At 40.6% G+C, this 13,506-nt stretch overlaps 2 protein-coding genes across 2 annotated transcripts in view; both read left to right on the plus strand.

Annotated features, from left to right (window-relative positions):
• Window positions 1-2,268, plus strand: part of NMU (neuromedin U) — a 29,210-nt gene extending 26,942 nt beyond the window's left edge. Inside the window, exon 8 of the mRNA XM_075543579.1 lies at window positions 2,091-2,268. The gene's annotated coding sequence lies outside the window, so the exon portion shown is untranslated. The remainder of the gene's footprint in view (window positions 1-2,090) is intronic.
• A 2,777-nt stretch (window positions 2,269-5,045) lies between these two features.
• The window catches only part of PDCL2 (phosducin like 2), a 45,125-nt gene continuing 36,664 nt past the window's right edge, over window positions 5,046-13,506 (plus strand). Inside the window, exon 1 of the mRNA XM_075543580.1 lies at window positions 5,046-5,051. Coding sequence (XP_075399695.1) covers window positions 5,046-5,051 — 6 coding nt within the window. The remainder of the gene's footprint in view (window positions 5,052-13,506) is intronic.

Below are 13,506 nucleotides of genomic sequence, written 5' to 3' on the forward strand. Positions count from 1 at the left end.
TCTTATAGAAAACAGCCCCACCATTTCTAACTAAAAATTATAGCAACACTCAAACTGTACAGTATCTGGACAATAAAGGAAATGAAAATGTTGACTATGGAAACTATGGGACTTGGCCAAAGCTGTATTGAGTAGAGTGTTTATGGCTTTAAACACCAAGCAAAACAGAATCAAACCACTGAAGATTTAAGCCAGCAAGCAAAATGAGAAGGAATGAAAGCAGTTGGAAGAAAATTATAAAAGTAAAAGTATTAATAAATTAGAAAATGAGAGGACGTAGAATTGGAAAACAAAGCAAAATGCTAGTTCTTAGTCAAAACAACACCGATAAAAATAAATTAGCCAATTGAATAGCTAACCAAGAAAAAAGAAGAAATATAAAAAAGTACTAATGAAAAGATATAAAAGATACATAAAGATGTAAAAGAAATGAAAATTCTAAAAGCATAATTTTCAAATATTTGTGCATATAAACTTGAAAAAACCACCAACCTCTTATTACCCTTGAGTCAATGCTGACTCATAACGCTCCTATGAGTCATAGTGACCCTACAGGGCTCAGTATAGCTACCATCAGAGTCTCAGAGATGGTAACTGTTTACAAGAGTAGAAAGCACCGTTCTCCTTCACGGCGCCTGGTGGTTTTGAACTGCCTAACTTGTAACCACTATGCCACCAGAGATCCCATATATATGAGAGACTCGCGAAATAATGTGTGTCCCCGTATCTTGAGAGAGTTTAACATTTGAAGGTCTATTAAAATATTTTCACCCCTAAAACAAAAATTTCAAAGTAATCTCAATCTAGGAACTGTATTTGGTAAAACTTTACACCCAAACTGATGTTTTAAAAGGAGACCCTATAGAAAAAGAGGCATTAGCTGCGGCAAAAAAAAGAGAGAGAGAAAAAGAGGCATTATTAATGTACAATGGGGCTCCAAAAAGGCCCGTAGTAAATTAAAATATCTCTCGATTCCATTTTCCGATGAATTTTTTGAACGCCCTTGTAGTGTGATAGTCTCGCAGTCAGGAGTAGGCTGACTATGATGGAGGGTTTCCCCTAATGTCAAAACCAGATGAGGATGCTGCCACGATTTCTGTCCCACAGTCATTGTTTTGTTTGTTTGTTGTTGTTTTTGGTCCCATAATTCATAATTCACTTGCCAGTTCAACTAGACAAGTAAGAAATAAGAGATATAAATATAAGGAAAGGAGAGATTTAATATATTCATAGGGCTTAAGTAGGTATTTACATTATAAAATTATGTTTGGGATTAGCTTCTGTTACAGAAGAGGCCTGCTAAGTTATTTTTCCCCATCATGGATATGAGAAAACTTATTATTTTAATATTTTCCTTATCTTTTCATAGAACTCAAAACAAAGTTAATCGAATATAAAGTCTGCCTTTTATAATATGACACATAGACACAGACATTTTCAAAATGCAAACAGAGAGGTTAACTGGAAACAAAGCCTGTGAACCTAACTCTAAATTGTAGCAGTGCTCACACTCGGAAATGGAATTTAATCCAGAATTTATAGCCTCCAAGTTAGTAAAAAATTCTCTCTCTGAACTTGAGAAAAATAGCACAGACTAATTCATTCAAGGTTTCATTTTATTTGGTCAATATAGAATCCATTTGTAATCAGTTTTTCTTTGTTTTTCTCATGAAATTATCTAAGGTCTTAGTCTGCCCTGAGTGATTTATATTTACTTAGAAAGTAGTTAAGCATAAAAAAAGGATAAATTAAGCGCAAACACGGGAAGAAATACCAATTGGGAATAGTTTAGCAACCTTTTGAATATTTTATTTTTAAATCTTATTGGCATCAATGAGTTTGGGGCAGAGTTTTATATTAATTCTTGTAAAACACAGGACATAATAAATAACAGGCACACAGAATAAATGTTTTATCAGAGAGAAATTAAATCATACAGAGTTAAAAATATACAGACTGAAGAACAGCTGGAAGATATGCCAGATGTCAATTTTAGCATATGTACTGTGACAAAATATTTAACGAAATGTCTGTATACACACATTCATAGAATTGTTGAACCTTGAATCCAATTCAACCTTTTTTTATAGGACACTGACTCATGTTCCACAGAAGCAGTGCCATGGAACAAAAAGAGCCCACGGACATCTTGTTTCCTTTGGAAAAACAATCCTTTCCAAATTTACCACGTCTGAGGATCCCCGCTGTAAATGCTCTCAGTGAAATTTGGTTAAGATTGTAAATATTTAATTTCTTGAAAATAATAAAAAGCACCTTAAAAGATTGTGTTTCTTAGTGTTACAATGATGATGTGAAATAAATCTGTAAATCATGCCAGGACCGATACACACGTTCTTTGTTATTTTTAGTAAGGGCACTCAATAGAAAAGTTGGGATTTGCTGAGCTAATGTTGGAATTTCCTCCTTGAATCTCAGAAGTGACAAAGTTGCCAGCACTTATAAATGACCAGAATGTCCAGTAGCCAATGATCTTAAAATGTGAATGACAACTGATACAATACTAGTTTGTTTGTTTGTTTGTTTTGGGGGGGAGGTAGAGTTAGTTAACCCAAATCCAACCAATCATCTAATAAGCAATTTCTGATTTAGATACAATAAAATGGGTTTCTGGTTGCTACAAATAAACCAGGGGGCTACCTTTTTCTACCAACTAAAGACAGACGAGAAACTCACTGTCATCGCGGCACTTCTGCGACCCTACGCTCAGTGTTCAATTTACAGTGTTAGCTTCCGCCTTCAGCATTTGAACATGCTCTCTGTTACCTGAAAGGAAATACCTTACTAGTGGAGGATCCTCAATGCACTTGAACACACTTTACACCCCGTCAGTGAAGAACAGATGCAGAATTAACCGGAGACGGCCACTGAGTTAGCTTCTCCAGGCAACTTGTCCCCAATCGCTGCCCTCCCTTTTCTCCAGGTGGGCCGATACCAGAGTGGCGGCTCTTTGAAAGGGTTGGCGAGATCCTGGAAATGCTCCAGGGAGAGAGAGCATCTAACAAACCTATGTCTTTCTAATGCTAGTGCACATTACAGGTTACATCTGGAGAATTAAACTTTTTACCAACAAACTTCCCAATTTTCACTACTTCTTGTCAACTCAAGAAAAGAGCCTTAAGAAAGAAGGTGCAGAAAAGGATAAAACATACATACTTCTTATTCTTTTTTTAAAAATGCTTGATAAGATGTAGACTTGTGAGCGGGGGGAGGCAGGCCTGATCCGAAGCTGCTGATGCACGGGGAAGCCTAAGCTAGAGATGTGCAGAGTAATTTAGCTTGATTTGCTTTGGGATTGTCAAGAAAAGGCAATGAAATCTTAATCTAAGCAGCCGTTCGTTCCTAGGGTATCTCAGGATTTTAAGCTCTTTAGTCACTTATATTTTTAGGGCTCTAAGGATATTAAAATTAAAAAGAGAAAAAGAAATATCAAAATATGAAACCCCCAAATTGCGGTATAATTTTAAGTGAATAAATTAAGGTTCATGTAAAATAGCCTGGCATTAGTCCGTTTTAAGTATTTAACATATTAATGTCTCAGACACAAGCACAAAATAACACATGTATATGAGCAACTTAGAGATTGTCCATATTCTCTTTGCAAAACAGATGGAATGGCTCAATACTGAAGCCAAGTTTAAAATGGTGACACTGAATTCCTTTTTAAAATGGACTTTCTTTCAGAAATAGTGTTGGTCTGGGACCATGTGTCTAAACAAACTTATTTGGTAGTATCACACAATGTTTTCCCCAAGTTCCAGCTGTGTTATTAGGGGTCCTGGAGAGAGCTCCAACACACAGTGACCCAATGTGGGACAGAATGAAACACGAATGTCCGCACAAGTGTTACGGTTGGGTCCAGTTTTATAGCCTCTCTGTCAACCCATGTCCTTGAAGGTCTTGCTCTTTGCCCTGACCCTCTCGTCACCAAGTGTGAACCCCTGCATCAGGGACTGAAGAACGTGAGACAACGTGCCACCATCTTTGCGTCTCAAGGGCACTCCGGCTGTACTTCGCACGGCCATTCGTTTTTCTTCTGGCTGTCCAGGACACTTTCAGTATTTCCCCCACACTATAACTTACGCCCTCAATGCGTCTACATTATTCAATGTCCAATTTTTACATGGCTATGAGGCTAATAAAAATACCCTGGCTTGGGGCGGGTGCGCCTTAATACTCAAAGTGACACCCTCGCGCTGTAACACTTAATGGGTGGTGCACACAGGCTTGCCCAGCACGAGATAGGGTTTGAGTCGTGACTGCTGTTCCCCGTTTGTTGATGGTAGAGCTAAGGAAACGAAATCGTGGCAGTTCCCAGTAAACGTACTTCCTTTAACAAAAATACCGGGAACCTAACTAATTTGTTTTGTTTTTACCTAAGGCCAGGGATCCTGTGCCTTTAGTGGATTGTCAAGACGTGCGTGTGCGTGTGTGTGTGTGTGTGTGTGTGTGTGTGTGTTGGGGGGAGGGCAGTTCCATGATCTCATTTGAGACTCTGATGAACGCAGTGGGCCATAATTAGAAAAGAGGAAAAGCTGTACACATACAACAAATTACGTTTACAATGAGCGGGAGGGGGAATTGAGTATCCCCTAAAATCCGTCCAAGTTCTGGCTACAGACTCGAATCTAAGCACTCCTATCTAAAGAGCTGAGGTCTCCTTCAGGACTTTGCTGTTCTCCGTGAGACAGACTCAGAAATAACGGGTTGAACTGGTGGCGGTAGAAGGAAGACGAGAGATCGCTCCGCACAAACACCCAACAGCAAAGTGGAAAGAGTGGTTGATGTGCAGGGACAAAGGAGGCCAGTGCCCGCAACCACCGTCCTGCTCCCGCGCCCTGTTGCCTGGCAACAGAGCTGCACTGGGGGTGCGAGCACACAAAGCCTTTGTTCTCCGATTTCCATCCCAGGGGACGTTTGAAACCGCTAGGCCTGCTGGGGGCTTCTCTTCGCCTTGAGGTGGCCGAAGTCCAGAGAGCCTCCCCAGAGGCCAATGACATGAGTCCGTGAGCACTGGGCGGAACACCATGCAGGTGAGAGTAGGGTGCCTGAGGTGGCCCCCCTGGCACCCGAGGGGATCCTCGGTTGGAGTCGAGAGAGTGGTTGGAGAAGCTTTGACTTCGTACATCCGGGAGAGCCCAATTTTGTGTGTGCCTCTACATTTGAGGGAAATCTGAACTAACTCTAGGAGAACGCCAGTCCTCTTCTCTACATTCAAGACCTCGGGGAGGGAGGATACTGTCGTAGTGTTTGGGGATTGCTTTTTACACCTGAATCTTGGGGATTCATAATGGGCTCTATTTCTAACTAGCACCTCTGTCCAAGTGTAAGTTCTTTTTCATTGCTCTTCCCGACCGTCTTAAGAAAAGTCAGAGTGGAAACCTTATTACTCTCTGCCTTGATGACACCAGAAGTTCCTTCCTCCCTGGTGTATCTCTTAGGCAACCAACAAGACCAGTTGCCACGGTGACCCAGGAGTAGGGCCGCACTCTGTAGGATGGCCAATGACTGTGGTCTCTGCGAAAGAGGTCCTCCAACCACTGACTCTTCGGTTAGTCCCGGATCTTCACCAGCACGCTTGAGCTTCCGTTTATTCCTCGGAAGAGGCCTGCTCTGCCTAAAGCATTCGAACTACTTGGAAGCTTCTGCTTCTGGCTCTCTGATTTTAGCAGACAAAAATGCTCACTTTTGAATGAAGAGAAACTGTTTTGCTCCACCTGCTCTACAAATTAAAACCCATATGATCTTCCCTAACTTGCGTGTTTCATTTTGGTATTTGTATAGACTCTTGTTGATTAGGCTATTTGGACAAACCAAGGAACAAAAACAAACAAGCAAAAAAAAAACATCGAGTTACCATCAAGTTGCCCCCTGATAGTGAGTGAGACTACAGAACAGTGCAGAACCATCCCGTGGGGCTGCCCAGGCTGTACATCATTACCGAAGCAGGGTGCCCGACCTTTCTACCACATCTTCCTCTCCTGAAGCAGCTGGTGGGATTGTAGCTGCAACCTTTTAGTATACAACTCAGCATGCAACTACTGTCTCATGTTATTTTGAATGGATAGATCTTTCATGTTAAAAGTAGATGCTTAGCACATACTTTTTATGCTTTGGGGAGAAACATTGAAAATTTGTCCTGGTGTGCACCTGCTTTTCAAGAACCAAGCTCAAATGGAATTAAAGGTGAAGTCAACAGCACATTAACCGTTATTTATTCACTGACATTTTAAAAAAATAACTCTGCATCTAGGACTTATGCCCTAGTGGTGTAAGTGTAGGCACTGGGCTACTAAGCACAAGTTCAAACTCACTAGTTGCTTCTCAGGAGGAAAATGAGGCTGTCTGCTCCTGTAAAGATTTATAGCCCCCAAAATTCTATACAAAGTTCCTATGTGTCAGAATCAATTCAATGGCAGTGATGTAGGTTTTGTAGGCTTCAGCTGTGGTCCTGTTCTTAAAATATCTTACGATGAGGTGATAAGAGGAAGACATGCAACTTAATAAGTGCTGTAGTAGTTTAAACAGATGGATTGTGGAATCTGTTTCTATCAGATAAAATGTCACAAATCATTTCTAAAAGTGAAGGCAAGAACTGTTATATTGAGAAATTACTGTTACATTAAATCTCATCACAACTAACGACTAGATCAGTTAAGGAAAAATAATCAGAGATGTGATAAAAGCATAACAACTTCTTGAAAAGTGTTTCAAGAATCAAGAATTAGAAAGTCTTACCCAACGCTCCTTGAAAGGCCAGGTACCACACAGACCCATTGGGCATAACATTGTGGAGCCCAGAGGTGACTGTAACAGAGCAGTGTCGACGAGATTTTAGAGACAGACGTCAACTCGGAGTATGTTGAAGAATGAATCAGAGGTGGAAGTGGTTCCAGCACATAAGGCAATTTAAAAAAGGAATTTGGTTATGAAGAGAAAAAAATGCTTATAATAGGGTGGTAGTGGATGTAAAGTGCAGGGAGCATTTTTAAAAGATTGTGTTAGTCCAGGTAGACTCGAGAAACAAATTATAGACACTCATATGTGTATAAGAAAGAGCTTTATATAAGAGAGTAATTGTATATTAAGAAAACATCCCAGCACAGTCTAGATCAAGTCCATAAGTCCAATATTAGCCCATATGTCCAATACAATCTATAATTTCCTCTTCAGACACAACACATGCAATGACGCTGAATGCAGGAAGATCATAGGCCAGTGGGCAGAAAGTCTTGTGGATGTAGTAGTGGTGGAAACATGTCAGCACTGACAGGGAGTCTTCATATGGCTCCTCCAGCTCCAGGGCTTTGGTTCCTTCAGGGGTCTCCATGTGGCTTGTCAGCAGGAAGACAAGCAGAGTGTGTCTCCCACCTCCAGGTAGGAATATAAGAGTTCCCAGGATTCAGGAGAAGGGCATGCCCATGTAGAGGCCTCATTGACTATGGCCTAATTGACAGGCTAGACTCCACCCCTTAGCAAGTTGACAGGAGATTATGTAACTGCCACAAGGATGGTTGCTAGAATTAAAGTTCTAGCGAATATATGTTAGGATATTTGCACTAACTCACTAGCTATAAACAGGAAAAATTGCTAGCTAGAGTGTAAATCTGGACCAAGGGGTAAAATTATGATAAACGGGGAATAGATTGAAGTTTCAAGGATTTCATCTTTGCTTGTACCTACAATCGGTGCTTATGGAAGCAACAGTTAAGAAATCAAATGATGCATAGCAATGGAGAAATTTGCTGTGCGAGACCTTGTTAAAGTGTTGATAATTAAGATTATTTTGAGGCTAAAGTTGTGCCTAACCCAAGCCATGGTGTTTTTAGCTGCTTCATACGTATGTGAAAGTTGGACATTGAATAAAGAAGACCGAAGAAGAACTGGTGCATTTGATTTATGGTGCTGGCGAAGAATGTTGAAAACCATTAATTCCAAAAGAACAAACGAGTCTATTTGAAGAAAGACAGCCAGAATGCTCCTTTAAAGGCAAGGATAGCAAGACTTTGTTTTACATGCTTGAGCCATGTTGTCAGGAGAGACTGGTCCCTGGAGAAGGACATCATGCTTGGTACAGGAGAGAAAGAGTGAAAAAGAGGAAGGCTCTCAACAAGATGGATTGATACAGTGACTGCAGCAATGGACCCGGACATAATAATAATTGTGAGAATGGCAAAGGACCGGGCAATGGTCTTCTCTGTTGTTCAGAGAGCCACTACGAGTTGGAACCAATTTAACGGGCCTAATGATAACAACAGAGCGCAAAACATATCTCCCTACAAGCATCAGAGGAGTTTTAAGAGAACAGCAGCTAGCAAGTCCAAATCAAAGGGAAACTGGAAATGCAGGTACATGGGAGGCTGTGGCACCAGCGCCACCTTTGCTGTGAGGGCATTAGTGATCTGCGTGCTGGCCTGGGCATGCATATGGAGTAGGGAGTAACCAAGGCTGTCGATGCTGCCACTCCCCAGTGCCATGCGCTGATTATGACTTACAGCCACCCTAGCACAGAGTAGAACTGACCCTATGGGATTTCAAGATCGTAACTTCACAGCAACAGAAAGCTTCCTTTGTCTCCCACAGAGTGGCAGGTGGTGGTAAAATTGCTCACCGCATGGTTCACTGCCGAATGTGTACCCCGCCATGACACCAGAACGCCTCCATGCTGCTGTTGGGTGCTGCCAAGTTGGGTCTGGCATCTAGTGAACCTGTATGCAAGAGAAAGAACAATTTTCAGAATGGTTGTTATCCCTGGATAAATAAATAAATAAAAAAGAAATATCTAGAAAAATGTTATCTTCAAAAGCCCAAGACTGACAGCACCAAGGAATCCAAAAGGTGGCTAAAAATATCTTCAGTGTATTAGAGAGAAAATTCAAATTATTTCTAATAGAGAAAAAATAGACATCTTAAGAGAATAATTTGGAGAATTAATTCCTAATAGGTCGTCATTATGGGAAATTTTCAAAGCCAAAGAAAAACATTTCCAAATGGAAGATCTAATATTTACTTAAAAACAACAGCAAAAAACTTTGGTTAAATATGTAGATAAATTGAAAGAAAATGGGCTAAACAAAATAATTATTATTGTGGCATTATACATATATAATATTAATAAAAACAATATATTAGTTGGAAGAGAGGTAAATGGAGTTGATGTTTTTGTGCAAAGAACTTAGGTTTACTCAATGCGAGGTGGCCTTTGTTCTTGGTTCCTGAGAAAGAATTCTTGAAGTGATTGGGACTTCCAGGCTATACCTAAGGATTTGTCTGACAAGTGAGGACTGGTCAGACCAGAAAAAACGCACTACTAAGCCTTTGGTAACTAGCTTCAGGAAGCATTATTTAGCCTATCACAGCATGGCTAGCCAACAGATACCCAGAGCACAAAGGTTTGGAAGTGTCTTTCTTTGAGTTGTGAAAATTCTGTGTTGCGAATCCCCCCCAGACCTCTTCTGCGTGTTTCTTCCTTATGAGTACGCTGGTTTGTATCCTTTTGCTACAGTAAATCTGTAATCAGAAGCTTAGTCTCCCACATATGTCCTATGAGTCATTCCAGTGAATTATTGAAGCCAAAGGAGAGGCAGGAGCCAACAGGCGAAAGTGAGGGTTTCAACTGGTTTATGCCTATTTGGCAGTCAAAAGGATAGTGTCTTTTGTGCCTGTGAGATTTTTCTCTAACTCTGGGTGGCTAGAGACAGAGTAAGTACCATATAGGTGACAGTGTCAGAATTGATTAAGAAATGAGAAGGTGGGGAATATATCAACTTCCGCATTTGGGGGATTGGTTTTATGTTGATTTGGTTCTTTTTTAAACATTTTATTAGGGGCTCATACAACTCTGATCACACTCCATACGTATACATTCATCAATTGTATAAAGCACATCCGTACTTCGTTGCCCTAATCATTTTCTTTTTCTTTTCTTTTCTTTTTTTACATTTTATTAGGGGCTCATGCAACTCTTATCACAATCCATTAAGGGTTGTATTACTTGACTTTATTTTACACTAGGTGGTAACCACAAGCAATCCTCCATGATAAAGTTGACAATTCGTTTCGCTCAGAACATTGTTCATAACGCACATGGATAAAAGTGTTCATCGTTCAAATTGTGCTGCAGTCCAAATGTGCAGTAGCTTGGAAAACAATAGTAAGAAAGTAAAAGCCAGCGCCCCAGATGTGATCAAAGGGCGATAAATAATAAAATCCAAATCTGAAGAAGGGAATAGTATCAGAGCTTCAGTTGTGAACGCCTGAGCTGCAGAAGGCACTGGGAGACGGTGGGAACCCACAGTCCATTTACTGGGTCTCTGTGTGGATTAAACATCGACGAGCCCCTCTGACCACAGCTGAGGGGTGTGAATAGCCTTACTGTCAGACAGAGAGCACTGTAAACTCAATTATGACACTTGTCATATTAGGTTATAATGTGATACCTGATCATTTGATCTCCCTTCTGACCTATTCTATATTTGTTCTAATTTTTAATATGTCCTGCTTTTTTCTTGATTGGGGTATATTCTCTGTTTTTTTGGGGGGGGTTTCTTATTTTCTTTTTTTGTACGTTTAGGGGCTTACTGGGGACACAGGGGAGGTTGAAGGGAAATGGGGAGCTAACAACAAATAGAAGAAGGAAGAAAATGTTCTGTAACTGATTGTGGTGATGATTTTACAACTCTTTTTAGTATGACTATACAATGAAAGTTTGATATATGTATGACCTATATATCAATAAAAACTATTATAAATAATAGTTTTTTAAAAAGAAATTAAAAGCCCATATAAAAAGACAGGTTAATCTATGTAAGGAATCAACCAAGTCCACATGAAAGAAGCACACTAGCCTGTGGGATCAAAGGATTTTATACATAATGAAATCCAAATCCCGAGGAGGGAATGGTATCAGAGTTTAAACTGTGAACAGCCAGTTTGCAGAATGCTGTGGATGGCAGTGGAAGCCCAAAGTCTAGTTGAGATGCCTACATGGATTGAGCCTCTGGTGAATTCCCTCTGACCATAATCCAAGGGTTTGAACAGGTTTGCTATCAGAGAGCATTGTAAATTAGGTTATGACAGATGTAGTTAGGTTAAAACTTAACACTTTATCAGTTCATCACCCTTTTGGCCCATTTTAAAGTTGTTTTGGGTGTTTTTCAATTGAGGTTTTTCTGTTTTGGTTTGTCATTGTTGGGTTGAGATTTTTTGTGGTCATTTTCATTTTGTATAACTTTCTGTGTATGAAATCCAGGATAGATAAATCTATAGTGACAGTAAGCAGAGTGATAAGGGCATGGCAAGGGGTATTGGGGGAAATTGGGGTGCTAACAACAATGAACAGAGGAAAGAAAGAAATGTTCTGAAATTGATTGTGGTGATGATTGTCCATTCTTCTAAATATGATCAAACTATCAAATTACAATAAAATTCACTCTAAAGATTACTAGGAGACTACTGGTTTGATATGACTCTGATTTATAGCTTTCTTACTGCATCCTCGGTGTCAGGAATCTGTTCTGTTAGCTGCCTTCACTACCTGGAATTCATAGAACTACCTTTTCTTGCTGATTTCAATTAAGACTTTCCCTGTGCACCCCAAACACTGACGGACCTCATTTCCCCCGTCTGAAACATCGTCTCTGCAGCTGCTGCTGCTCTGCATAGAGGAAGACAGGACTCTGGAGACTTCTCCAGATTTTGCTTCTTTGCAGGGTTTTTTTTTTTTCTGTAGCAACTTCCTTTTTCCTCTTTAACTTTCTGTCGACTTCACCATCATAATCACAGCCGGATGAACTTGAAGAAATAAGTTCCATTGATTTCGAGATTGCTCAGCTCCTGCAGCCCAAAGACCTTCAACTCCATGCTGTTCCTTATCCATAAGCTATCCATGAAGTTGTAAACCTAGCGCAGGGACAAGAGGAAGTGCAAAATTAAATGGAAAAATTAAACCCAACTGTATTCGTGTTTCTATAAGATGTAATGGACTAGATGCTCTAGTTAAAAGACAAAAGTTTTCAGACTACAAACGAGCAAACAGAGCTCATATAGACATGCAGCTACAGACCGAAGCAAACCCACTGCTGTTGATCGTGTCGATTCCAGCTCATAAAGAACCCTGTGGGATAGAACAGAAGTGCCTGGATGGTTTCCAAGGCAGTAAATTTTTTCAAAAACAGACTGCCACGTCTTTCCTTCACGGAACATCTGATGGGTCTAGAACCCTGACCGACCTTTTGGCTAGCAGTCAACCTCTTTAACCGCCTTGCTACCAGGGCTCTTGCGGGTACAGACAATTGAACATACATTGATGGGGGAAAAAATCACAAAAGGGAAAAGTAACTTCTGCTTCTGTGGCAGAGTAACAAAAGCGTCGAGAAGTTCTCACAGCCCACAATCAGAATGACCCTAGTATACTATTCTTTTGGGGGCTCGAATCGTCTAGTAGAGTTCTCTGGGAGCTTCCTCCCTCCAAACAGACAAATGAAAGCTGAATGCAAGGTGACTGACACATAGCAAGCCCCATAGGCTTTTCTAAGGATGCTTAAGTGTCAACAACAACACGACAGCTGGCTTCCCCAACAAGAAGTAAGAAAGACAAAGGAGAAAGGGGAGTTGAAGTGTCTTTTATAACCAAGTGGATTAGTTTGGGTTCTCTGAGGAAGCAAACTAGTGATGCTTGTATGTGTTGCACATAGAAAGATTTATATCAAGAAATGGCTTACACAGTTGAAAGAAATAGGCGTCCAGACTGGTTCAAGTCAGGCTTCTCCTAACGTGTGAAAACCGATGAACAGGAAGGAGGATGACAAAAAGCAGACACAGCTGAGGACAGAGTCTGGCAGATACAGAGGTCCAAAGTCGGCCAAATGAGTCCCCATTGGTCATTCACTGACAGCTCTTGGAATCGACAGGCAGCACAACAGGAAGTTGAAGAGCCCCACAAGATTCAGGTTGGGAAGAACATGAAGACTTCACTCGGTCTCTCTCTCTTATACAGAAAGGCTTATGACACCAAGAGGTTTCATCAGGTTTCATCACATACCATCACTTCCATAACTCTTCATTTTGAGAAGTGGAACAGTAGAGGAAAAGCCTCACTTCCTCAAAGAAGAGTATCAAGGAATTTAAAAATATTTTTTAAAACCATCACACAAGAGGTTAAAAGCATCTTAGGTACAGTTGAGAGTCCGAGGCGTTCCACAAGCTTGTGCCACAAGTGGCAGAGCGCCACAGTCTTAATGGGTGTAGATGCTAGAGAGTAAGGGAAGATAGGGAGGAGGTCCCTGAAAGATTGGAGATTCAAAATGGAGATTAAAAATTAAGTCTTAAATTCTGTGAATAAAATCTGCTCAACTCCTTGGATGTCAGCCATTCTCAAAAACAAACAAACTTCACTAGAAGCTGTAAGAACTGAGCTAATCTGAGGTCTGTCACAAGTGAAAGAGTCTGGTATTTGAGCCTAGCCTAATTAATGGTCTTTATGTATAA

The sequence above is a fragment of the Tenrec ecaudatus genome, chromosome 3 (assembly GCF_050624435.1).
Source record: "Tenrec ecaudatus isolate mTenEca1 chromosome 3, mTenEca1.hap1, whole genome shotgun sequence".
Classification (NCBI taxonomy): Eukaryota; Metazoa; Chordata; class Mammalia; order Afrosoricida; family Tenrecidae; genus Tenrec; species Tenrec ecaudatus.